At 40.9% G+C, this 27259-nt stretch overlaps 1 protein-coding gene across 4 annotated transcripts in view; it reads right to left on the bottom strand.

The window, feature by feature from the left end:
- DCX (doublecortin) overlaps positions 1-27259 on the bottom strand; it is a 338315-nt gene that overhangs the window by 104632 nt on the left and 206424 nt on the right. For 2 of the 4 annotated variants that reach the window (XM_004281546.3, XM_004281545.3), the window contains exons 1-3: positions 16173-18877; positions 13914-14299; positions 4705-5045 (exon numbers count right to left, since the gene is read on the bottom strand). In XM_004281546.3, coding sequence (XP_004281594.1) covers positions 4705-5045; positions 13914-14277 — 705 coding nt within the window. In that variant the 5' untranslated portion in view covers positions 14278-14299; positions 16173-18877. Of the gene's footprint in view, positions 1-4704; positions 5046-13913; positions 14300-16172; positions 18878-27259 lie in introns of those variants that run through there. The other 2 variants (XM_049704493.1, XM_049704492.1) reach the window with 1 other exon arrangement.

The following is a 27259-nucleotide window of genomic DNA, read 5'->3' on the forward strand; positions in this document are numbered from 1 at the left end:
TTCATGCTCTCATTTTCCTATTCTACCATCTTGTGGTTCAAAACATTTCTTAAAACTCCTGTTCTAGCTTCCAAGGCTATGGGTAATCTTGGAATCAGCTTAAACCTCTTTTGTTATTCTGAGACCTAAAATCCCTGGTTCAAGTAGTTAGTACTAGAAAGATATAGACAGAAACACAAAATAAATTCATCCAAATGAAGACTGGCCCAACAAAGCTAACACAAATCCTAAAGGCCATACTTATCCCTTAGGCAGGGATCTTGAGGCAACAGTGAATCTCTGCACAGAACCTGAATATGGGCAAAACTGAGAATAGAGATGCCAATAAGTATAGCATGAAAATGGATGGTGTGAGGACCAGCTGTAGCCCTGTGTAAGACGCCAAAACGCTAAACGTCTGTTATTAAAGCTCTGCATCTCTAAAAAACAGAAGCACCATGCCCTGTGCTTTACAGAAATGAATTTAAGGCTAGACCATGTATCTACTGAGCCACTACTACCAAGTGAACCAGAAATCTGGGTTCCAGTTTTTATGCGTCCATTATATTTAAGCATAAAGGTCCATATGTGACTTGATTATAGAAATTAGTAGTTGGATAATTTTGTCAACACACTTCAATCACTCCAGCTGCCAAGGAATCAAAAGAACAACTTCACCTGAGAGTGAACCAATATGCAGCATCATCCAACTCTTCATCGTGTTTTCCCTGACCTCCTAGAAATCCACTACAGCCCGTGGGAGTAGCCAGAGCGCTACTAACTACTCCTTATTCCATTAGCAATTGCTTATTGAGGTGAGGAATAAACTGGGTCCTCGTCCTCCTAGTGATGGTTAGCTTCCCTGCCTACACAGACCACAAATATCTCTGAGGAAACTGGTCTTCTGTACCAGCAAAACATAAGCCCTGAAAAGATCAAAGGCTCCAAAAGCACATCTGAACAAAATAAAAACAAAGAGATGAGAGCCACGTCCACAGGTTTCTTGTCAGTCAGCATAAGCCAATCAGTCAAATGGTACACGTGAGAACAGAAGCAACAATAAATCTGGTATAATCAACTGGGCTGTTTTAACTGATCATTATTTAAACGACGGGGGAGAAAACGACTTGATTTGGTCTGTTTGGGATCCAGTTAGAGCAAGACTGAAACCAAGGGATGGCCTTGACTTCATGATAAAAACGTTCCATAACAAAGAGCCTTGACCATACTTTGTCCTTTCTGCCTGGTGCCACATTTAGCCAAAGACAGGCATGGAATCTCATCCAAGCAAGTCCGAGCCATTGCAACACATGTGCCTTCAGCCTGCACAGAGGAAGATCATATTCCCAAGCAGTAAGAATACCCACCAGTAATCAAAGTGACTGACAGGTGTTAACATTAGGGCTGTCATCACTAGAACTGGGAGACGGGCTGGGCTCCAAAATTTTGAATTTGGCACCGAATTTCAGTATACTCAGCACCTATTTTGTAATTAGTAGGTTTTGTCCTTGCACCCCCAAATTTTGTTATTTAATGTCCTTGCCGTAACCACACAACAATGTTTGATTTGTGGGTTACCCCATGCATACCAGTGAGGTTAGAGTAGTTAGCTCCTAATCATTCAGCATATTCTGTAAACAGCATTTCCTAGTGTGCTCCTAGAGAGTGTGTGTATGTGTGCGTGTGTGCGTGTATCTGTGTATTCCATACGTTTGTGGTTAAAAAAGACTGGGAAATCCTGGGTCTAAATTAAATGGGTTTCCTTTCTGCAGGACTTCTCAGAACATTTAATGTGCCAATGGGCAATGTGAATCTCTAAGAAAGGCATATAATTTGCAGCATTTCACAACTTTATTTGACCACAAAACCCTTTTATGAAGAGCTCCTGGGGGTGGGGAGATGGGGACAGTTCTCAGAATACACTTTGGGAAAAACTGCTTTCAAAGTCTGCTCTCAGTGACTTCCAAGTGAGTAATAGATCGGAGCTGCCGGGGTGGAATATGCACTCCTTTGGATGCCCCCCTATGTCTTCTGATAGACCTAAGGATAGTGTCTGGGACATTGAAAACAGAGGGCTCCTCAGAACATATCAGAACAGCTACCTGGGCCATGTGAGAATCTCCTTATGTCAACAAACATTTATAGAGCATCCACCATGAATCAGGAGCTAAGCATTAAAAAACAAACAAACAAAAAGGTTAAGATTACTTTAACTTTGCATGGTGGAGACAGAGAAGTTTTCAGAAATAACATGATATTTGAGGTAGGGCTTAAAAGATGACCCCCGGGGTCAGGGTAGGCAAAGGGAGACATTTTAAAGAGAAGGAACATGGACTTCCCTGGTGGCACAGTGGTTGGGAGTCCAGCTGCCGATGCAGGGGACACTGGTTCGTGCCCCGGTCCGGGAAGATCCCACATGCCGCAGAGCGGCTGGGCCCGTGAGCCATGGCCGCTGAGCCTGCACGTCCGGAGCCTGTGCTCCGCAAACGGGAGAGGCCACAACAGTCAGAGGCCCGCATACCAGAAAAAAAAAAAAAAAAAAAAAGAGAAGGAACAGTATGTGCAGAGCCAGTGATGCCTGCTCCCTCGAACACTCCTCCCTGATGTGTCTGTACACACACCATATCATACTCTGGCATTTCCTAACGTGTTCCCCAAAGAAATGGGAACCAATCCTTGAAAGGAGTTGGAAAGCTTGCTGTAGGATGAAAATCCACCCATCACTGGACTGGAGCTTGTTTACCTAAGAGGCGGAGGTGTCCCTTTATTTATTATTAGGAACAATCACAGAATGCTGAGGTATGGTACATCCCACAAAATGCTGGAAATTTGTGGTAAGAATGATGAAGGTAAAGTAGGGGGAAGAGTGCTAACATTTATTAATATATATGTAAACTGTCTGACAATTTACATATTTTCTCAATGATGAATTGTATGCATATGTATTTACATTGCGTGTTTTGATTTACAGAGTGCTTTCATATCCGTGATTTCATTCGATCTTCATGAGAATCCTGTGAACATGGGTAGGGCAGGTGTGATTAGCCCCTTTGTACAGAGGAGAAGTGTGAGCCTCAGGACAGGTACGTGGTTAGCCCAACGTCACAGAGTAAGTGGCAATACCCAGATTAGAAACGAAGTCTTCTAAATCCCAGTCTTACGTCCTTGATTTGTATTTCCCCTGTACTTCTTCAAGAGGCTGAAGGTACAGGGAAGCAGAGTTATACCTAACGTTAGAAAAATCTTTCTAAAAATCACAGCTGTTCAACAGTGAAATAGGCTGTTTTATGAAACTGAAATGATTGTAGAGTATATCCTTGCCATAGGAGGGAGATTAAATGTCATGGCTTCTAGAGTTAGGGTCACCCTCAACTCGAAGATCCACTGATCATAAAATTCCTAGACCCTACTTCTCCGAGGTGAGGTTTACGATGATTAATCCTGTTCCTGGACAGCTCCTGTTCATCATACACTTGGTCCTCAAAAAAGAGATACTCTTAGATGCTTAGGAGTTAGAACTTTTCCCATCGCAGATAAACCCACTGCTGTGGTACAACAAACACAGATCACATACAACCAGTACCTCCAGGTTTCTCTCAGATCACAAAATGGTGGCGAACAGATAGAAGCCACACATTTAACCAAATTACCACGTATATGAGTTTGCATTTTCCCAGAAACTTAAAATCTTGCAGCACACAGTATATATCAGAGATTATGGGAGGAGGCACAGTTCTGCATTTGAACACTCAGCATCCTGATATGGTGAATCTATTTTTTTTTAAGAATCTATATAGTTGTTCAAACACCAAAGGTATTTTAAGAGGTAGAAAGTATGGACTGATAATAATCCACACTTGTCTTATCTGATGAGGGACCAGGATTCTCTTTACAGCCAAAGAAACCAGCCAGTGTTCCAATTCCCTTGGAACATTTTTTGTCATATATTTACAGCTCCCTGTGCTCAAGAGAATGGTGCATCTGTCTGATGGAGACGCCTGGCTGCATTCTTTCCCAGATATTAATATAGGTGGCACTTTAGTAGCATAACCAATGACATGAAGAACCTGATTTGGAGAGAAACAGATGGTACCATCTTTCTTGGGCTAATTTTAGGATCCTGAAATAGTCCCTTTCCACACAAACCATCAGTGGAACCAGATTAAGACAGCTATGTCACATGGGAAAGGGAGACAGAAAAAAATGTGGTCTAGTGTGAGGCAAAGACAATGAACCAGAAACCTCAGTGCTTCCCTTCGTATTCTCCTGTCATAGAATATGAGGGTCACTTCCACCTCTTTTCATCAGAATGGATGCTGAATACCAATGTAAGAGTATCTAAGAAGAAATGAGTGGGCAAATCTCATTTCTAGTCACATACATTGAACGATCCAGGTTGCATCATGCACTAGCTAAATTCATATTCCAAGGAGTTTGTAGGACCTAGGCTCCAACACATCTTTTCTTAGCAGATAAGGAAGCTTGTAAGTGACCATTCTACCTGGCAAGTCAGAAACAGATAGAATTTCAAAGCCTCACATTCCTGGTCCATTGCTTTGTCTGCTGCAAAGACCTTTCTCCCAAATGAGACATAATATATCAGGTAGGGATGACGAGAGGTAGAGGAAGAGTCTCCCAACCAGAAATGATGTCCGAGGTGTAAGATGGTCGGCCAAGCATTTAGAACAAATGAGAAGAGGTATAATCCGGGGAAGAAGCACCTACCTGTTTTCCATCCAGAGTGTAGAGTTTTTTGACAACCCCGGTCTCTAGTTTGATGGCTTCAGTGATATCAGTGAGGACTTGCTCAAAAGAGTGGGCTGTCTTCTTGTTCAGAAGCACACGCACAGCCTTCCGAGGCTTCACCCCACTGCGGATGATGGTCACCAGCTTGGGGCGCACAAAGTCCTTGTTCTCTCTGGCCTGGGCACTGTTGCTGCTAGCCAGGGACTGAGGGGCTTTCATATTAGCAGATGTCTTCACATTGACAGACCAGTTGGGATTGACATTCTTGGTGTACTCCACCTTTTTGAAGAAGTTGTCTGAGGAGCAAACATAGCTTTCCCCTAAGGGAAGAAATAAGTGGTGATTAGTTTAACAGCAGGTATATGGACTATTCTAACCAAACTAATACACACTGACCTCGAAGTAGGACTTCTGGAAAAATGGTGATAAAAACAAACTTCATGTGCAATTCCTAATTAGGCCCTCTAACAACTGGGCTCATTCAAATTCAAGAGCAAGTCATCGGCAAAATATTGAAAAAATCCTGTAAAGCTAAAGGTCCCAAGGATAATGAACATACCTAAGTATAATCTAACAAGTGGGGTTCTCAAGTTTGATATGATTTCATTTGAATTGAAAAGTTTACATTAACTCCTAGGATGTGTGTTAATGTCTAGGGGCATTACTAGAGCGTTTTTAACATGTCTCTATTTCTTAAAGTTCCTGTCCTATTTCTGGACTCACAGCCCTATTTGTTATATTATGAACTGAAGAGAACTTTCAAAATCAATACATTTTTATTCCAAGTCAAAGTGACCAAAGTCACGTTGTGTATTGGGCATACAGTGCAAACTTGCCCAGAAGCCCGATTGTACTTTGTACAGAGTATATGGCAAAGCAGTAGAATGCTAAAATGTGAAACGTGCGTGTGTGGTGAATGTATGTATGTGTGTATCATTGTGTCTTTTACCCCCATACCCAGGTGGAGAAACTATCTAAATAACAACCTGTAGAGACACACACACACACACACACACACACACACACACACACTATTACTTGTGTCTGCAAGTCTAGCTCTTGCTTGAGAAATGCTCTCCCCTGTTTCCACCACCCACCCCTCATCTTTCCATCTTCCTGAATGCCACACACCAGCTCGGTGTACTCAGGGCCATCTTCACCAGTGCTCACCCTTGGCTGCCACAAGTAATGAGGTGGAGATGTGAGAATACACCGTACAGCCTGATTTATGGATTGGAGGGATCTAGTGTAATTTTCACATTTACCATGGGCTAGAGGAAATGACTAGTACAGTGGAAGAAATGCAGGGGCCAGAGGCAAGAGGAGGGGATTAGACACCTGGGACTAGAAGCTGGAGAAAAGAGGAAGAGAGGCTCAGCCTCGGGGAGAGACTATTGGAAAAGGTTGAATTTTTTGAGTGAAACACATTAGCCTCAAGGTATACAGAAGTTCAGCCAGAGGTTGAGATGCAGAAAACCAGTGTGACTGAATCAGGCTTAACTCATCAGTAATAACGCTAAATCGATCAATCAATCAATCAACCCGAGCCCGTGCAAAGAAAGCATCAAACACAATTATCATCTGATGGCTCTTCTTCCTTCGGTCTCAGCAGGAGAACCGAGCAGAGACATTCACAAACGCCCGGGGCTGATGATTCACTCCCTGTGCATAATGATTGCTTTGCGGTAGCACCAAAGCCTTTAAGTCGTGTTAATTGATAAATTTCTCAGTTAGTGCTCAGAGAAGATTCAGTGAAATTCTGTAGGGCACCTTTGAGGACATTTATATGTGTGTGTGGAGCGGGAAGGTAAGTGGCTTGTAACGTCTGCAAAGTGGCTTCCAACACTGCTCTGAGTCCCAGATGCTGCTAGTGTTCTGTCTTGACAAGGGGACCAAGGCATGGTTTGTAGATGAGCACAGGCCCTCACTCCTGCACCTGGTGCATGCATGCACAGCCAGGATGGGGCGATCAAAGACCGCAGCCTAAAGAAACCCTCATTTCTCTGGCTGCCACTGGCTAACCCAATCCTACACAAGTGATTAGAGGATGTGGTCTTTAATTTTTGACTTAAAGGATGAAGGGACCCTTTCAATTCCCCCATATATTCACAGCCAGTATTCCCCATACCCTAGAAATGGCACTCTACCAGATGCACGGGCACCTTCCACGAGGTCACTGCCTCTGAGTCAGATGTTTTCCGTAATCTGTCATGTACTTTGAAACTCTTGTCAGACAACTGGTGGTGTGCAAATGTATGAGGCTATATATCTATGATTTCACTCATCCACAGTCTCCTCTGGAGAGTCAGCTGCGCAGCCCTATTAGGACTCTGGACTTTTTTTGCTCCCATCTCTTAAACCTCTTAAGCCTCTGAACTATGAGTATGATTAACCATCCCCCATGAAAATGAACATGATGGCAGACAGCTATAGTATCATATGGCACCCAAGAACTTTTCAGAGGGCCCAGCTCTCAGGCAAATCTATGTTGAACACTTTCCAACAGTACATTTTAGTCTCTCCACTCTCTTTCCTTTTGGCCCCAATATGAAGTAATGGAAAAAGAGCAGCTGATGTGATGTCAGTCACAATGGGGTTCCCCAATATTTCCTAGTTGTGTGCCCTTGGGCAGACTGACCTCCCTTGGCTTCAGTTATTTGTCTGCAAAGTGGGGATGATGATAACAATACCTACCTCTTAAGGTTGTTCTGAGGCTCAGAGCAGGTGACGCATGATATGCAGGGCTGAGCCCAGAGTCTGCTACACAGTAAGCACTTGACAAATGCCAGCTATCATTATTATTAAGACCCTAATCTGAAGGAATAAAGAGAGAACAAGAAAAAGAGCTAAGAGGGAAAGGAGGAAGAAAGGGTGGAGAGAAAGGAGATGAAAAGAGGAAGAGTAGAAGCTGAAGGAAAGAAAAGCAGCAGCGGCAAGGGCAACCATCTTGGAACTGAGCTATAATCATTATATAACATGAGCACTGCCCGGGACCCAGGCTTCAAAGATCGTATTTCCTGCTGGCTGAAAGGAGGCCTCCGGTTGCGTCAAAGGCCAAATGTGGTAGCTTCATGGATAACACCTAGCAAAGCCACTTGCTGCCTCTGCTGGTGCACACTGAGGGCAGAATATCTTTTAAGACTATCTTTTTTTAGAGCAGCTCTAGGTTCACAGCAAAATTAAGGGGAAGGTACAGAGATTTTCCATATGCCCCCTGCTCCCACACATGCCTCCCCCGTTATCTGTATCCCCTACCAGAGGGCAGGATGTTTGTGGTGGTTGAGGGGGAGTCAGATAGACCTGGATTTAAATCCCAGGCAGGCATTTACAAGCTGTATGACATCAGGCAAATCATTTAATCTCTGAGTCTCAGCTCTTCTGTCTACAAATTGAAGCTATTGCGCTAGGTGACATCTAAGGCCCTTCCAGCTCTTAAGGTCTATAAGAAGGAATTTTCATCTCTTTTCCATCTCAAACAGGCTCTAGGAGATAAAGTTGTTATGGTACTTACATGTTAAAGAAAAGAAATAGGGGCCCACCCCTGAGGACTCTCCCCTCGTACTACTGGAAAGACATCAAATGTGCTGCTTCTCTCGACCAAAGCTTCCTGGTTCTGTGTTGCACCTTTACACAGCTGGGTTCCCATCCTGCCACAGCTTCCAGGGGCCATTTCCCACTCATTAGAAGCCTAGAAGGAAAGCTGGCTTCAGAGCCAAGCAAGGTGACAATCTGCTGGAATCGACAATCTGCTTCAGGGCGAGGGGGCAAGGAAATGAAGTCATGGAAGCACAGCTGAAAGGGCAGGAAGGGAACAAGCTATGGGCTCAAGATGATCTAATGTCTACCTCCCTTCACTTTCAGGAAAGCTCCGTTTTCAAAAACATTAAACATGTTTATAGCTGCTCAGTGCAAAAGCACTTCTGCCTGGGCTTTCTCCTCTTTTCCTGGGCTTTCTCCCTCAAGAAGGAAAATATTAAATGGTGGTTTATTGTATTATCAGGTCTATTAGTGATGTATCACTCTCCCAGGTATCTTAAAATCCTCCTCTTTGGCAGTGTGCTTGCTTTAGTAGTTAGAGGATAAATTAGTGAGAAAGTGGTTTCATCTCATTGGAACAAATGGGCTATGGCAAAGAAAGTGGATCATAGCTGGTGTCACCATACAGATCTTCCAACAAGACTGTCACAGTTGTAAATATTCTGTCCCATGGTCTGCATAATAATGCTCAAAAGGACACCCCTAAGATTGATCTGGGTACTTACATACAAGGAAGTGGGGAAGGAATTAGACAGTACATGAAGGAAGAATAATTCTCCAATGGAAGACTAAACAAGACAAAACGAAAAGTCACTGGTGGATTTCATTCACTGACCCACTGGGAATATAGCTAATACATATATGGCCATATTCTGTCTGGCTTCACGAAGACTGTTCGTGTACCCAAGGAGCTGTGGGAAAGCTGACATCAATAACCTGACTTTGGTCCAAAATGGTTCCCTTAATACTTTCAGTATCTAGCAGCAGACAGTATAGACTAGAGGCATTAGACAAAGGAGTGCCACAAGGCCAGAGAGATTATTAACCAATTGCTTTCTATTTCATTTTATTTTAGGCTAAATACTTAATAATGTGGCCATTTGGAAACATAGTATGTTCTATGCTCCATCATTCCTTTAAGATCTACAAATCAAAAAACAAAAACAGGGCTTCCCTGGTGGCGCAGTGGTTGAGAGTCCGCCTGCCGATGCAGGGGACACGGGTTCGTGCCCCGGTCCGGGAAGATCCCACATGCCGCGGAGCGGCTGGGCCCGTGAGCCATGGCCGCTGAGCCTGCACGTCCGGAGCCTGTGCTCCGCAACGGGAGAGGCCACAACAGTGAGAGGCCCGCGTACCGCAAAAAAAAAAACACAAAAACAAAGGTTTAGGTATTGCTAGGAATTCCCACCATTGTACATAGCTGAAGGGGACCGTCAAGATCACTTAATCTAGTACTTCCCAACTTTAAGTGCTCATAAGACTCACCTGGGGTAATCTGTGAAAACAGGCTCTGGAGCACTAGCCCTGAAAATTCTGAGTCAACAAATCCGGGGCGTGGCCCAGGAATTGGTATTTTTCTAAAGCTCTAAAAGATTCTGAGAGGCAGCCAGGTTTGGGAGCCACTGGCTATTCCAACCCTTCACTGGCATCATCATTTTTTTTTATTGGAGCGTAATTGCTATACAATGTTGTATTAGTTTCTGCTGTACAACGAAGTGAATCAGCTATATGTATACCTATATCCCCTCCCTCTTGGACCTCCCTCCCACCCACCCCCATCCCACCCATCTAGGTCGTCACAGAGCACCAAGCTGAGCTCCCTGTGCTTTATAGCATGTTCCCACTAGCTATCTATTTTACGCATGGTAGTGTATATACGTCATTCCTAATCTCCTAATTCATCCCACCCTCCCCTTCCCCACCCCCCGTGTCCACATGTCCGATCTCTACGTCTATGTCTCTATTCCTGCCCTGCAAATAGGTTCATCTGTACCATTTTTCTTATTACTATTATTTTTTTACACCATGAACAATAATAGTACCTTGTAGCTGTAGTTTTACCTTGTCAACGTGTTTCCATATTTATCATCTAATTTTATCCTCACAATCACTCTAATAGATAAAGAAGGCAGCTATTACTAGTCTCATTTTACAGATAAGAATATTACAGTAGATATACAAAATGTGGTCTATACATACAATGAGATATTATTCCTCAAAAAAAAAAAAAAGGAATGGGGCTTCCCTGGTGGCGCAGTGGTTGAGAGTCCGCCTGCCGAATCAGGGGACACGGGTTCGTGCCCCGGTCTGGGAAGATCCCACATGCCGCGGAGCGGCTGGGCCCGTGAGCCATGGCCGCTGAGCCTGCGCGTCCGGAGCCTGTGCTCCGCAGCGGGAGAGGCCACAACAGTGAGAGGCCCGCGTACCGCAAAAAACAAAACAAAACAAAAAAAAAAGGAATGAAGTGTTGATACATGGTATAGCATGGACAAACCTTGGAAACATTTTGTAAGTGAAAGAAGCCAGTCACAAAAGACCATATAGTGTATGATTCAATTTACATAAAATGTCCAGAATAGGCAAATCTGTAGAGACACAAGGTAGATAAGTTGTCACCTAGAGCTGGAGAGAATATGGGAAATGGGCAGTGACAGCTAATTGGCACAGGGTTTCTTTTTGGGGTGATGGAAATGGTACAAAATTAGATTATGGTGATGGTCTCACCACTTGTAAATTTTTTAAAAGTCATTGAACTGTACACTTTCATTGAACTGTACACTTAAGTTGATGTATTTTACAGTATGCAAGTTATACCTTAATAAAGTTGCTTTTTTTACGTTGTTTTAAAGAGAGAACATTAGTCACAGTGATGATAAGGACAAACTTATAGTCATGTAGCTTAACCAGCTATAAACTAGGATGACTCAAATAGTACCAGCCACCCTTTATTGAATGCTATCATGTGCCAGGCAGAATACTAAACACTTCGTATCCATTGTTTTATTTAATCCTCAAAGCAGTTATTCCCACTTTACAGATGAACAACTGAGGCTCAGGGAATCTAAATGGTTTCCCCCGAGTTCACACAAGCTAGCAGGTGGCAGAACTGGGATTTGAACCAAATCAGATTCCAAAGATTTCTTTTCCTATTATAATCTTCTGCCTCTAAGATGAGAACCCAATGCCTCTGACTCTTCACCCAGGGATCTCTCCAAACTTTTTCAATTTGAAGTCTCTTGGGAAGCAACATGTATGAATTACTATTTTAAAATCTTTCTTTTAATCTCTTCCAAAGGTGAAAAAAGTAAAGGACTTCTGTCCTCCATTCCTACAGTTGCAAAGGACAAAAAATAGGAGAGAAAAAGACCCTTTTTCTTTATCCTCTTCATATCTGTACCTTTTCCCATCTGGCTCTGTGGTAGTGGGATATTGGTCACATTTCTCAATGCTGCCCCAGAGATACCCCAGAATTTCCTTGACTGAATGGGCCATACTCAGGACTGAAAGGGCACTGAGGGCCACTGCAGTTTGTGGTTGTACGTGACTTGTGGATAAATGCAACTGAGCCTTATTTACATTCTGCATAGTCCAGAAATTCACCAGGAAGTACTACTACTGCACCCGGGAGTGGTAGATAAGAGGAGTCCAATCTAGCAGGACTCAAAAGGATCAAGAGAAAAGGAAGCTGCAGTCTTCAAAATTGTATTTATTACCTATATTGAGCTAAGATTATCACAACACACACCCCAATACACACACACACACACACACACACACACACACACACACACACAGAGAAATCCAGGGAGGAAAATCAATATCAAGGGCTAGTCCTTGAGCAAGACATGTTAAAAAATGGATTTGGGGGAGTGGGCAATCTGTGCAGGACACCACTCTCATATCAGACACAAGAACATTCTAATCCTTGCTCCAAATACAATGTCACTTGATTCAGAATTCTGCCCGAGCATGTATCGTGGTCTTTAAAAGATCGCAGCTAGTGGAAACGATGAGGACATACTGGGTGATTCAGAGTGCTTTGTTTATGAAAATTCTTACAGAGAAACCCCTCCAGTTTGACTGAGATGTGGATTTTCCAGTGACAAAAGACACACACCCTATCGATTACGCTGTTGGACAGCTCCCTCAGCCTAGCTTCAAGTCCTTCAAGTTTGCCCTGACTCTCCTTTATTTTAAGATATTTGCTAGGATGGCCAATCCTTCAATGTTCAGAAGAAGCCTAGGATTAACCTCCACCTGGCCATCCAGCACCTGATCAAATAATCTAAGCCTCCTCAGCATTGTTTCTCAAGGTCAGCTTGAAGAAAAACCTCAGACTTGAATCCCGAGACCCAGATCCAGTAGCCATATGGACACTGTCTTATAAGTAACTAGCCCCAAATCACTCAACCTGACTTGAGAAACAGCAGCTACTTGCGAGAATGTGGTCTTGTACAAGGGAAGCCCTCATGCTCCTTTGTCTAGAAACACAAGAAACCTAGAAGCAGTGAAGCAGAGGCGGGGCACTCCCATCCATACCAAGTCCTTTAATGTGTTGTTTCTCCTTCCTCGCCGGCTGTTTCAGAGAGATCTGCCTGTTCTAAACTCATCTTTGCTTGGGGGAATGGAAAGAATGAGGAGGGAGGGCTGGAGCGTGGGAAGAGGTTTTGGGGGGAACATTTTCATTATCACCACTCCTGAGTGCTGTCCTTTAAAGTATTGTCAGGTTAAACCGATCACATATATTACACCCAGTAAAAGGTGGGGTAGGGAGGCATCCTCAAAATACTTGATTTGATAAAGTAAAATATTAAGACCATGTCCCAAGATCTATTTTTCTAAATGATCACAAAAGAGACTTCATGGCTGGGCAAGTTTTGGCAAGAGCTGGGATTTTCCCTATATTTGAGCTGGGTACACAGGTTGTCAGGATTCTCAGCAATCTTGTCATAAAATTCGATTGCAAAACCAAAATCTGACAAGGATTTAAACAGATTTAGGTACAGTGAGTCAGTTCCTATTCTAATAGGGATAGTCTTTATTAAAATACCAGACATACCTACAGCTTTTTTGGGTATTTCTCTCAATGACCTCAGCCTTAGGGACACACCCTGAAGTGGGCTTTTTAGAAGCAACAGCTGAGCAGTGACCACTTACCTAAAAGTATAATCCTCTGTGAATACGTCCAGGAAGTCCAGCTTTTAGGGTGCATATTTCCATGAGTTGCAATTCACAAAGAGCCTCTCAGCAGTTCAAAGGATATTAGCATATAATATTTTCTCTCTGTTAACCCAACCAATCTTCCTTCCTCATTTTATACCCCTAATGATTTTACGGTCTGCCTCAATAGTGCTATTTAGAGTTAACTATGAACACATTCTAGAGTAAATGACACAATTCAGATTTTTCTTTGTATACCCTGGGAGAGAAACACAATGCATTATCGTCGCCAGCCACACTTCAACGCCAGCCGCAACTGAAGACCATGAAGGGTAACGGCTAATGATTCTGCCAATGCCTCTAGAATTAGAAGTCTAAGCAGCAACCTTGTGTTTTTACAAACACATTTCCCAATTTCTTTTAATGAAATGTACCCATAACTAACGATGCGCCACCTCCCACTAAGGGCCACCACCCACTCCTTGAATTACCTTCTTCCAGTTCATCCATGCTTCCGATTTTCCTGGATCCATCAATGGTGTAAATGTAACGCACTCCCTGAGGCAGGTTGATGTTGTCAGACAGAGATCGTGTCAGGTCAGCCAGCAAGGCGTCGAAGCTGCGAAAACGGTCAGAGGACACAGCGTACACAATTCCCTTGAAGTAGCGGTCCCCATTGCGGTAGAAACGTACCTTCTTGGCTTTCTTCTCGTTGCTCAGTGCCTGCAAGGTTCGGGTTCGGTAGAAGCTACAATGGGCGCTGTGAGTGGGGCTAGGCAGCCCATTCATCCGTGAGCCTCTCATGTTCCTGGATGTCTTATCTCTTTCATCAAAATGTCCAAAATCAAGTTCCATATTTTGGTGGAACCTCAGAGACCTGAGTGTTGGAGAAAAGGGTGGGGATGAAAAGAAGCAAAGAAAAAGGGGTGAGGAGGAGAAAAAAAAAAGAAAGGAATTCAAATATTAGCCAGATCCAGATCTGCAATCTGCTGCCTGTGAAAAGAACTGGTTGAAAAAAGCCCGTGACCCATCTGCTGCTTGCCCCTGACCTGCAGGAATATTGATTTTAATAGAAAAGAAGGAGGGGCTGGAGGGGTGCTGCTGGCTGTGGGCACTGGGGTGAGAGATGGGGAGGGAGGCACTTCTGGCACTGTTCCAAACACAGGAGAGGGAGGGATTTTGAAATAGCTTAAAATCCTGGGACTTCCTGACACTGGCTCCTATCAAATTGTAACTTCAGGCTAAATACATTAAAACTGGCATCTGTATCCTCACACATGCCCACATGACTAACGCTTGTAAATGAATCCATAGCCTGACAAAATCCCCCTTGAAGGGAACAGAAGGACCTAGCCAAGGTTAGCATCTCTAGCTCAGGAAGCAATCTTTGCATCTTAGTAAAATGACTATGAAGGGGAGTGTTTTAATTTTATCCCAAACCCTCTTTCCTACTCTAATGTGTGCATCCCCTCCCCCCCAGAATAAACTGGAATTCTCCTTTAAAGGGACGGCCTCTAGGGAATAGCTGGAGTCTTTGTGCTATTCATCAAACCCCTTCCCCACCAAGCTGGTGCAGCTATCCGAGATTCACAAGAAATAAGCTGGAAAAAAAAAGGGATTAGAAAAATCAGTTATTTAACGAGTTATTAGTTCTGCTTTACTCCTGGTATCCGCCCCCCCTTCTTTATGTGCTCTACCCACCCCCACCAATGATGCAGCCCCACCTCTTAATGGAATCATTTAATTGTTGAAAAATTCCCAAATGAATCCTTTAACAGCATATGGGACCTTTAGAAGCAAGCACACCTTTCATTGTTCTGGGCTTCTACCCTGAATGAAGGGGCATTTTTCCCTCACAGCAGGCAATTCATCCCAAATTTATCTATTGCCCAGGTGCGTTAGCTGAGGCAAAAGATGGTCATCTGTCAGATTTGCTTTCCCCCTTTCTGCTGAAAGAAAGGAAGGAAGGAAGGAAGGAAGGAAGGAAGAAAGAAAGAAAGAAAGAAAGAAAGAAAGAAAGAAAGAAAGAAAGAAAGAAAGAAGAGAGAGAGAGAAGAAAGAAAGAGAGAAAGAAAGAGAGAGAGAAAGAAAGAGAGAAAGAAAGAAAGAAAGAAAATCACAATATGAAACCAAATACAACAGAAGCCCCAAACGCTAGCAAAGGTAGTGACAGCCTAGGAACCAAACTATTAACATGCATCGCACAGATGGGGATAAAAGGACTCACAAAGCAAGCAGGGCTCAGCTGCTACACACTGCCACATTGAGATATTTGCAAGGGACCAGGAAGACAGGAGATAAAGACTGGTGCCTAGCAGGTTTGCCAGGCTCGCTCCCTCTATTCTCCCAATGTCACCATGACCTGTGCTGAGCTCAGCATTGTCTCTGTCAGACAACCTGCAGTGTAAGAGACCCCACCTCCTCAAGACAAGTAGCAAGCATTTCCCCAGGCATGCCAGCAACGCTTGGCTTTGCTTTAGAATCTGGGGTGCTGTTATTCTAAAATCAACATCACAGTGAAAACAAAGGAACATCAAACTCACTTTTCTAAAGGAATATCCCAGGTAGAGGCTTAGAAAAAATCTGATAGAATAAGGCCAAAAAAAAAAAAAAGAAAGAGGGGGGAGACAAGAGGGAAAGAGAGAGAGAGGACACACCGAGAGAGGCAGAGAGAGAGAGCTTTGCCTTGTGCTTTTCCCGTTTGACATCTGTTACATTCTCCCTGAAAATCACTGGAAAGCCCCACTCACCGGTTTTCTGCTGGTTGGGTGGAGATGCTGAGAGAAAGAAAACCAATCTCTCTATGCCTTTGTTGTCTGAGCTCCAAGCAAGAAATTCCTGCCAGGGTGGATAGATGCCTTCTAGGTCCTAGTGCCTTGTCCAGATTCTCCCCTATAACTCAAGCTTAGTGAATCTCCCCCAACCTCCTTTGATTAATTACATGCTTTTTTTTTTTTTTTTCAACTCACCGGCTGCATTAACAGCTAGAAAGGTTTCATTTATAACCAACAGGAAATTGCAGGGTAGCAAAAAGATTGCACAGGCAAGCTCAGAAAGCTCTAATGAGCAACGTGCTAGTCTTTTCTTCTAGGGAACTGCCAATTTCACTTGGCCAAAACCTTGGCCTAATCTGCCTGGGGGCCAGACTCACAGTCAAACCAGGCTTCTTAGAAATTGTAGCTCTCTTCATTTAACCTTGAGAGAAAACAATCAAATATGCAAATTCTTTATGGCATTTTAGTTCATGCATCCAACAACTGGTTGTTTGGAAATGAGGTTAGTGGAGCAGACTAAGAAGCAGTAGGAAAGGGACAAGGCAAGGGAAAGTCATTCCAGAATTTCATGGAGGATGAAGTTGAAGACAGATCCCAAAGACCTTTTAGCTTGGTGTAATAATTTTGTTAATGGGATCTGCAGCGTTCACCTTTGAGAATTTGAGACTTCGTATCTAACCCAGAGACTTTTCTGTGTGAAGTGAGTCTGATGGCTACAAGATAAATATTAATAGCTCTTTCCTCAAACTGCCTATTTGTTACTAACTGGCTTCTTTATATCAAATATGTTATAAAGGGCAGGAAAGCATGCATATTGAATTCAAGAAATCAGGCCAAATTATAAGACAAAAGAAGAGTAAGGCAAGGGTGGGCTACCATATTCACAACAGAGGCTACATGCATTAATATGTAGCAGTATTGAACTAGTCATGGTTCAATTTTTGCTTGGCTTCCAGGAAGCTCAGAGCTAATAGCATGCTCAGGAATTATCTTATGTCTGATTCCTAATGTAATTAACCCTACTTTTTAGAGATAATGCTAGATGATTTATAGTTAAGCTCTTGCTATACACGTATTTTACTGTAAGCTGCCTTAAAATGGGATTAAATATATGATTTTTCTTCTCTGGAAGGTGATAGCTCAGCAAAGCCTGAGCTATCTATGTTAGTGGGGTGTTCAGCGTCAAGTGTGCAACCTGCCCAGTCAAGTCCTCCCTACACTTTTCTGCTGCTCTCCTCTTTTCTAAATAAGTACCTCAGGGGACAACATGTGTCTGCCCTGTTTTCTTCCATTTGTTTCTGCCTTACATTGTGGCCACCTCTTGAAAACTCAGGGTTATTCAAGTCAAGGGCAGAAAAATATCAAGAAATAGAAGCAGAGAAATATGGAAATTCCAACCAATGGCTGCAACATTTTTGTCCAGCAAAGCCAATGTCTTAAATTTTTTTTCTTTCACATAGTAAGCTTTCTGTAAATACACAGCAATTGATTTTGCATCAGAACTCAAAATCATTTTATTTCTGGTGAAGATATAAGAATGGATGGGATGATAAAACTTCAACATGAAGGATTTGGAATAGACCTTAGAGAAAATTTCCTCATGATCTAGGCTTTTTAACACTACTGTGGAAGCAAAATGTCTTTAGAAGACAGTCTAGGATAGATGGCTTTGTTTGCCTTATATATACCAGAGAGCAGAGGGTGAACAAGATCAATGTTTCCCAGTGTGAGGTATGTGGGTGTTAATAGGTATTCTTTAAAAAGAGAAAAAAAATTCTATGGTCAAATATGTTTGAAAAGTGCTGGGCTAAACAAAATTTGTTTTCTTTATCATAAACTTTTCAGGGTCTTTAATATACTTAAAACATGGTACCAGTCTCCGAGAAGGCAATTTAGTATAAAGGGCGTCCTGCTTTTTTTTTTTTTAACTCAGGATCTTTTTTTTCCCCAGAACATCTCATAGGCTTATGTTCTGTGGGAAAACCTTTTTCAAAAACTGGACTAGGTTATCTCACCAACGTAATTCTTCTCAAAGAATTCTCAGCTACTAACCAAAACTTTTTCTCTCACTTCCTCAGAGGAGAAGGATCACTGGCAGAAGTGAAAGGCTCAGGCACATGTCCAGGGGAAAGTACATCTTTCTGTATGGAAGTCAACTTTGAAGATCAAGGGAGAGTCACGATTGAGGGTTCAATGGCGTGAAGGGATGGAAGGATAAGTGCAGCAACCCCATTGTGGGAAATGTACCAGTAAGATCTTTTGAGTAATTACAATGTGCTCAGTACCACAGGAAAGATGCAGAGTAGATAACATCAGTCACTGCCCCTGAAGGACTTGAAGATTCACTGAGGAGACAGGACAAGAATATGTATCTTGCAAAAATCATGAAGGAGAAGGGCTGTGGTCTGGGTTAATCAAACTCAGGTTTAGGGTCAGGGTCAGGAAACAAGCCCATCATCCATCATACACACACACACAAACACACACAATCATTAGTTTACATTACCTATCAGAAACACAGTGAGTAGCATCTAGAGTAGAGTGGGATAAGCGAACAGGAAGTGAGGTTGGAAATATATACAAACGGTTTATGGGGGCCAGAAAACTATAAAGTGCACAACAGAAGCGGTGAATAAACGTAGAGCCAGACCATGTTCATGAATGGCAAGATGCAACGTTGTAAGGGTATCAGTCCTCCCCAAAGTAATCTATATAGATACGAAAAAACTCCAGTTAAAAACTCCAACAGGAGGGCTTCCCTGGTGGCACAGTGGTTGAGAGTCCGCCTGCCGATGCAGGGGACACGGGTTCGTGCCCCGGTCTGGGAGGATCCCACATGCCGCGGAGCAGCTGGGCCCGTGAGCCATGGCCGCTGAGCCTGCGCGTCCGGAGCCTGTGCTCCGCAATGGGAGAGGCCACAACAGTGAGAGGCCCGCCTACCGCAAAAAAAACACAAAAAACAAAAACCTCCAACAGGAGTTTCTGTGAAATTCACAAATATCAGGTAAGTATTACCTTTTATTATGCCCCAAATAGTCACATGCCACCTCCCTCACTTCTTTCGGCTTTGCCCACGTATCAGCTTCTCAACAAGACCAACCCAGACTATTCTATTTAAAGTCACAAACTTCCTCCCAACCCAGCCCTCCAATTTTCTTTTCCCTGCTCTATTTTTTCTATAACACTTATCATCTTCCAGCATATTATATAATATGGCTATTTATTATGTTTATTATAAACCTACCCAAAGTAGAATATAAGCTCCACAAGGGCAGGAAAATTCTAATAGCTTTAATGAAATATAATTCATAATGCCAATGGTAATATTTCGTTTGCTTTCAATACTATACGCAAAGTGCTTAGAACAATGCCTAGCACAAAGTAGGTTTGGGTATTTGTTTAATTGGATAAAGTAAAGAAAACATGGACTCTTCAGGAGATGATATTGGGACAATTAACTTTCGTATGGAAAAAATTAAATTAGATCCCCAGTTCACACCATACATAAACTCCAGATGTTTTAAAGACCTGCATATAAAGAACAGGACTTGAAAATTATTAGAATAAATTGTAGGAGATTCTCTTTAATTCCTTGTGACAAAAAGACTTTCTTAAGCAATATGCAAAAAGCAGAAATCTTATAGGAAAATATTGGTAAACTTGATTACATGAAAGTTTAAAGCTTCTGAAGGCAAAAGATAGCATTAAAACATGAAAAGATATGTAACAGACTAAGAAAAAGATATTTGAATCTTATATAACTTAGGATTAATTAATTAATATTAATTATATATATATAATAACAATAAGAAAAAGGCAAAACTCCAATAGAAAAAAAATGAACAAAGGATATGCTCAGGTTGTTCATAAAAGAGGAAACCCTAATGGCCAATAAACAGGTAAAAATATGCTCAACCTCACACATAACTAGGGAAATCCAAGTTGAAACAGAAATTGCATCTTTTACAAGCGTTAGATTGGTGGAAATTTTTAAAGTATGGCATCCCAAGTATAGGCAAAGACAAAAAGCACCTGGAACTTTCATACGCTGTTGGAGGAAACATAAATTAGTACAATTTTGGAGAGCAGTTTTTGGAAGTAGCTAGTATAGTTGAAAATGTATATCAACCTATGATCCAGAAATTCCATTTCTAGATATACATTCCACGGAAATTCTCCCACTTGTGTTCAAGGAGACAGCTACAAGGATATTCATAAAAGCATTACTGAAATGCTGAAAAGTGAAAACAACCCAAATGCCTATCATCAGCATACTAATTTGATTAGTGGTTATTCATACAAGGGATGTTATGTACAGTGAAATAGAATAGATGAGTGCTAAGTGTAAGTGGTGGTGCACAGGTTTCTCTGCAGCCATAAGTTTTCATTTCTCTGAAAACTAAATGCCTGTAAATGTAATTGCTGCGTCATGTGATAATTGTGTGTTTCATTTTATAAGAAACCACCAAATTGTTTTCCAGAGTGGCTTAATATTTTATACACCCACCAGCAATGTATGAGAGATCCAGTTTCACTGCATTCTCATCAGCATTTGGTATTTTTATTTTAACCATTCTAATAGATGTGTAATGATATCCCTTTGTGGTTTAAATTTGCATTTCCCTAATGTGTAATGGTGTTGAACATCTTTTCATGTGCTCATTTACTATAACTGTAGAGCTTCTTCAGTGATAAGACTCTTTGTGCCTTTTGCCTATTTTCTAATTGGATTGTTTGCTTTTTTAATGTTGAGTTTTGAGAGTTCATTATATATTCTAGATCTGAGTCTTTTGTCAGATATGTGGGCTTGCAAATACGTTCTCTCAGTCTATAGCTTGTCTTTTCATTCCCTTAACATGGTCTTTCATAGAGTAAAAGTTTTTAATATATTCATTTTTTTATGGTTTGTGCTTTTGGTGTCATGTCTCTTCATGAAGCCCAGATCCTGAAGTTCTCTCCTATGTTATATTCTAAAAGTTTTATAGATGTATATTTTATATTTAAATCTATGATGCACATTGAGTTGATTTTTGTATCAGGTGTGCAATATAGATTATAGTTCATATTTTTTGTCTATGGATATATAATTGCTCCAGCAACATTTGTTGAGAAGATCCTCCATTGAATTGCTTTTTCACCTTTGTCAAAAGTCAACTGACTATATCTTTGTAAATCTATTTCTGTTCTATATTGAATAGCAGTGGTGAGAATGGACATTCTTGACTTGTTCCTGTTCTTAGCTGGAAAGCATTTAGCCTTTCATTGTTAAGTGTGACATTAACTGTGAGGTTTTTCTGTTTGTTTTCTGGTAGAGGTACTGTATCAAGTTGAGCAAGTTCCTGTGTTCCTAGAGTTTTCCGAGGTGTTTTTTTTTTTTTAAATCATGAATGGGTGTTGAATTTTATCAAATCATTTTTCTACGTCAATGATTTGATTGTGTGATTTTCTTCTGTAGTCTGTTAATACAATTGATTACATAGATTGACTTTCAGAATGTGTACAATTTTGCATGTGTTGGCATATTTCTTAATGATTTAAAAAATTTGGAGTCAAACATGAACTAAGGTAATTTTCCGTATTTCTTCAAAATAATTCTTAAAATTACTCAGACAGGTAACTTAAGCAGAGTGTTAGCAATCAGGTAATCAGGAAAGTATTTGGCGGAGGAGCATATAGCATATATAGGCAAAAAGGGAACGAGTTAGAAAGTGCAGTAGTACTCAACTCTGGCTTTATAATTGAATCAAATGGGAAGCTTTTAAAAAATACTCTTGACTGTGATTTAATTGATCTGGTATGGTTTTGAAGCATTAGTATTTTTTAAAGCTACCCTGGTGATTCTAATGTACAGCTAAGGTTGAGAATCACTGGCATAGTGGAAAGAAACTAATAAGACTAATAGACTTTGGAGTCAGATCTGATTTCAAATCCCAGTTCCACAGCTTATTAGTTACATGACACTGAGCAAGTTAGTGGAGTCTATTTATAAAATGGGGATAGAGAAATAAGCTCATATCCTCCTTGAGCCACTGCTATTTACAGTTTCTTCACTTGCTGTATCCTACCTGACACAACAGAAAAATGACTCAATACATAGTCATGCTTGAAATCACTCTTGGTGGCCCAAAAACTGAGAGGACTCCTTAGAAGATGAGAAGTAGATCTGTTTTGATTAAAGAAGGAAACCACAGCTCAGGACATGCATGGGAGAGCATTGGAGAGTATTCTTATAGGTAATTAATAAAAGTACCCCAGGAGTTCTCCATGCCAAAAGGTAAAAACTATGACAAAGGAGTGGTCTTAGAGGCAACTACTCAGTATAGCGGGAAGAAAAGCCAGAAAAGTCAACTCCTCTCTATCCTTTTTCCCACTGCATGGACCAGCAAGCAGTAACAGAGGGATTTGTCTTCAAGTGAAAGCAATGAATAAGGGAGCTTAAGACAGTGAGATAGTCTAGTAACATGGGTGATGGGCAATGGCAAAATAAATGGGAGTATTAATGAGAAATAGAGAGGTACACAGATTCATCAAGGTACCCTTATTATGGCATGTTCTCCACCTCACCCACTCTGATTGAAAACAGCAGATACATATTTTCCCTCTATTCTCTGAAACAAGTTGCATAAACAGAAGGAGCAGACAGTCTAAAACAATCTCCACTACAGAGAGAAGCATATAATAAGAGAATCACCAAACATTTAAACAAAGCAATGCCATGAAATAGAGACAATATACTCAACAAATGAAAGGACTTTCATTAGATAAGTAGAGTCCTCAGAACATGAATATAAAATAATAACCTCAGAATGATAAGGAAGGATATTACATCTATGAAAGAACAAGTAATTATAGAACAATAATAGGTAAATATGAAAAATAAGAGATTTTTAAAAATAAATAACATAGGTGAAGTTAATAAATGGACTGAACTAAGATTTGTGATGGATAGAAACAGAGATGAAATCATAGAGCTGGAAAATTGGGCTGAGGCATTCACCCAGAGCATAGTATAAAGGATAAGGGGATGGGAAGTAGTAAAGAAAATGTGAGAGGCATGAAATATAAACAAATCAAGAAATTTCCACATTTGTCTAAAGGGAGTTCCACTGAATAAAAATGGAGAGAATGGAAGGAATCAATATTTGAGGAATAAATGGCAAAACAAACAAACAAAGAAAAAACTCCCTAGAATTGAAGTCATGAATCCTCAGACTGAAAGGGCCTTATAAATGCCAAGGAGGATAGCCTATTTTAAAAAAAGAATAGTAATTAAAAAACAAAACCTCTAAACCTGGACACACCACAGTGAAATTTTAGAGCATCAAGGATAACGTGAAAATACTAAAATCTTTCAAAGAGAAAATAAAGACCACCTATAATGAACAAGAATAAGTTTTACTTTCCATTAGCAAAATCAGACGCAGGACAGCAATGGAGCAATATCTTCAAACTGTTGAGTGAAAATAATGTTGAACCTTGGATTTAATACAAAGCCAAACTATTATATGAGAGAGAGGGAGAAATAAAGGTGTTTTGAACATATAAGAACCCAGAAAACTTACCACCCCCAAAAACTCTCGGAAAGAATTAGTAGAGAATATATGTCGGCAAAAAGAAAAATAATTTGTATAAAGCAATGATGTTAAGGAAATAAAGCTTAATCATTTATGTATTATTTATATAATTAAAATTAATTTTAAACTATAAGATGTAACCTATCTCCATCTGGGAGAAAGTTTGGCAAGTGTAAGATCAGTGAAAGGTGTTACCTATAAATTTTGCTTGAACTGAGCAAAATATTGTGTTCTCACTACATCAGCAAAGGGAATGTGAATCCTTAATGTAGTTTTTCCACAAGTTTAGAAGAGCATGAGTGGTGCCTGTGGTCACTGGCCTAATTTAAGTCTCAGGAAACAACTTCTAGAAAGTACTTTCTCATCTATAGCCAGTCCCAGGGATCATTCCTGGATTAATATATTCTTGTATGGATCAAAGTGAAAGAAGAAAAAAAACTGACCTACAGCAGTATACTCAAGAGATTTCATTCCACAAAATATTTCCTGAGTTTTCTTCTATGCACCAGGCTCAGTGCTAGGTGCTGAGGGGTGCAATGATAAAAAGACAAAGTGGAAGTGGAAGATCCTGCTCTTCTTATTCTCAATGAAAATCTTTCTTAGAAGCCCCTCAGCAGACTTTCCTTCAGGGCATATTGGCTAGGATTAGTCCCACTTCCATGCAGAAACTTATTACTGACAAGGGGAATGAGACTACTGACTGGCTTCAATTAATCATGATTCACTTCCTCTGCATAAGAAAGAGTTCAGCCCCCCTCCCCATTATGGCTACACAGAGGAAGGTGAAAAAATTGGAGTTCTGTTAGTGAGGAAGAAGTAGAAGGTACCAACAAGGTTTGCTACAGTATTTAACATTTCTGAACCTCGTAGTGGGGTCCTCACCATGTATTTTTCCTCAAAGAACTATTGTGACTGTTAAATGAGATAACTCTTGTTGTGTTCAATAAATGTCAGCTATTAATGTTGTGGTTGATGTTGTTATTTGGCTTTTAATTCGTTATCTCATCAATAGCTGGTTCTTTCCATTTTTCCCTTATGTCCCCCACAGTTTGACATCAATGCCTCATTTCATGGCCAGAAGATGGCTACAGAAATTCTAGGCATCTCATGCAGATAATGTTTCTGATCTTCAGTTTCTCTATCTGTAAAACAGATATATTCATATTTACCTCAATGATTCATTGTGAGGACTAAATGAGATCATTCATGTAAGAACTCAATAAAGTTAGCTACTATTGTTGTTGTTACTGACATCAATACCCTCTTGACAGTGGATGGCATAATGTCAAGCTCAAGGCAAGTGCTCAACAAATGGTAGCTCTTGTAAATAAACATGTGCATATCTGTGCAAGAAAAGGCTGGGAAATCTCCCTGACCTTGGGTTAAGTCAAACCTTCTTACATACAACATCAAAAGCAGAAATGACCAAAAAAAAATTAAAAACATTTGTGCTTCAAATGATACCATCAAGAAAGTGAAAAGACAACCCACAGAATAGGAGAAAATATTTGGCAAATCATATAGCTGACAAGGAATTTGCATGTAGGATACATAAAGAACTCTTGCAACTCAAAAATAAATAACCCAATAAAAAATTAGCAAAGGATATTAGAGACATAGCTTCAAATAAGATACACAAAAGGCCAATAATCACATGAAAAGATGCTTAACATCATTAGTTATAGGGAAATGAAAATCAAAACCAAAGGAGCCACTAGGATGGAAGAATCATAAAGGCAGATAATAAAAAATATTGGACACCTGAAACTAACACATTGTAAATCAACTGTACTTCAATAAAAATTTAAAGAAAAGAATGTTGAGAAATTGGAACCATTATGCAGTGCTGATGGGAATGTAAAATGGTGTAGCCAATGTGGAAAAGTCTGGCAGTTCCTCAAGTGACTAAAAGTAGAGTTACCATATGATCCAACTCAACTCAATATGATCCAATTCAACTCTTAGGTATATACCCAAGAGAAATGAAAACATACGTACACAGAAAAAGTTGTACACAAATGTTCACAGCAGCATTATTCATAATAGCTAAAATGTGGAAATAACATAAATGCCCATCAACAGATGAATGGCTAAACAAAATGTGTTACATCCATGTAATGTAATATTATGCAGCCATAAAAAAAAGACAAATACTGACACATGTAACAACTTGGATGAAATATGAAAATATTATAAGTGAAGAAAGGCAGACACAAAAGGCCATATATTGTATGTGTCCATTTACATGAAATATCCAGTATAGGCAAATCCAAAGAGACAGAAAACAGATTAATGGTTGCCAGGGGTGGGAGTAGGGGGAAATAGGATTTACTGCTAATGGGTAAGGGGTTTCTTTATGGGGTGATGAAAATGTTCCAAAATGGATTATGATGATGACTGCACAATTCTGGGAATATACTAAAAAACACTGAATTTTACAATTAAATGGGTGAATTTTATGGTATGTGAATATCTCAATAAAACTATTTTTTAAAAAAGAAAATGGACCCAGCCCTGTTAGAAATACAAAGATGAATGAAACAGTTCTTGCGTTATGGCACTCACATTGATAAGGGGAGCTAAAAAGTGCACAGAAATAGCATTCCTGACTCCATTTTATGTTCCCATCCTCATTTTCCTTTCGTATTCGATTTATTCTTACAAATCACTTCAAATCCTTTCCGGAACAAGGTGGGGTATTAAGTAAACAAATGACCTCAAACAGCGGAGATACAGGGAAGAATGTGTTCAGTGTCATAAAAGAGTGCTATGGGAGGAAGTAAAGAGCATTTTACTCTTTAAAGTAAAGGGGGAAAACAAGAGTGCCTTCCCTCCCAAAGCATCTTGGTGCCCCTGCTCTTCCTATCAGCCATGAGAGAAAGAAGTCAGACGTCATAAAAATGGATCCCAGAGGGACATGAGCAGAGCCTGTCAGTAGATGTATGTGCAAATGTGATAAATTTTGAGAACATGGATTGTGTTAAAGATTCCATTCTCTGGCGGTTTGGGCTCTGCTGGACTGTATCATGAGCTGCAGCTAACCTAGTGGTAACGTGAGGAAAGTGATGCAAGCCTCTGGAGCTGGAATGTGCCTGCAACCTGCACCTGACCAGCAATGAGCATGTGGAAACGTGAAATTCTTGGACCATTAAGCAGGCCTACTGAAGAACAGCCAGATACTGAGAGGTGAGTTTTCAGCACAGCAGCTTCAGGCTGAGCTCAGCTGTTGGTGCAGCAGGCACTGGGCTCTGTGCTCAGACACTGTCAGAAGCATTATAATTAAACTTCCCTGCCTCCCCGTGACCAAGGCTGACAGCTGTGAGAGCAGAGCTGCTAGGAGAGGCACTTATATTCTTGAATCAATTCTGATCCAGGAAGGGGGTGGGAATCATTCCACCTCCACAATTTCCACAACAAAGGGCACTTCTATTCCTGGGAAACCCATGAGCCAGAGATGCCTAAGGCATCTTGGACGAAGGAAGTCTTTCT

This window comes from Orcinus orca, chromosome X (assembly GCF_937001465.1).
Source record: "Orcinus orca chromosome X, mOrcOrc1.1, whole genome shotgun sequence".
Lineage (NCBI taxonomy): Eukaryota > Metazoa > Chordata > Mammalia > Artiodactyla > Delphinidae > Orcinus > Orcinus orca.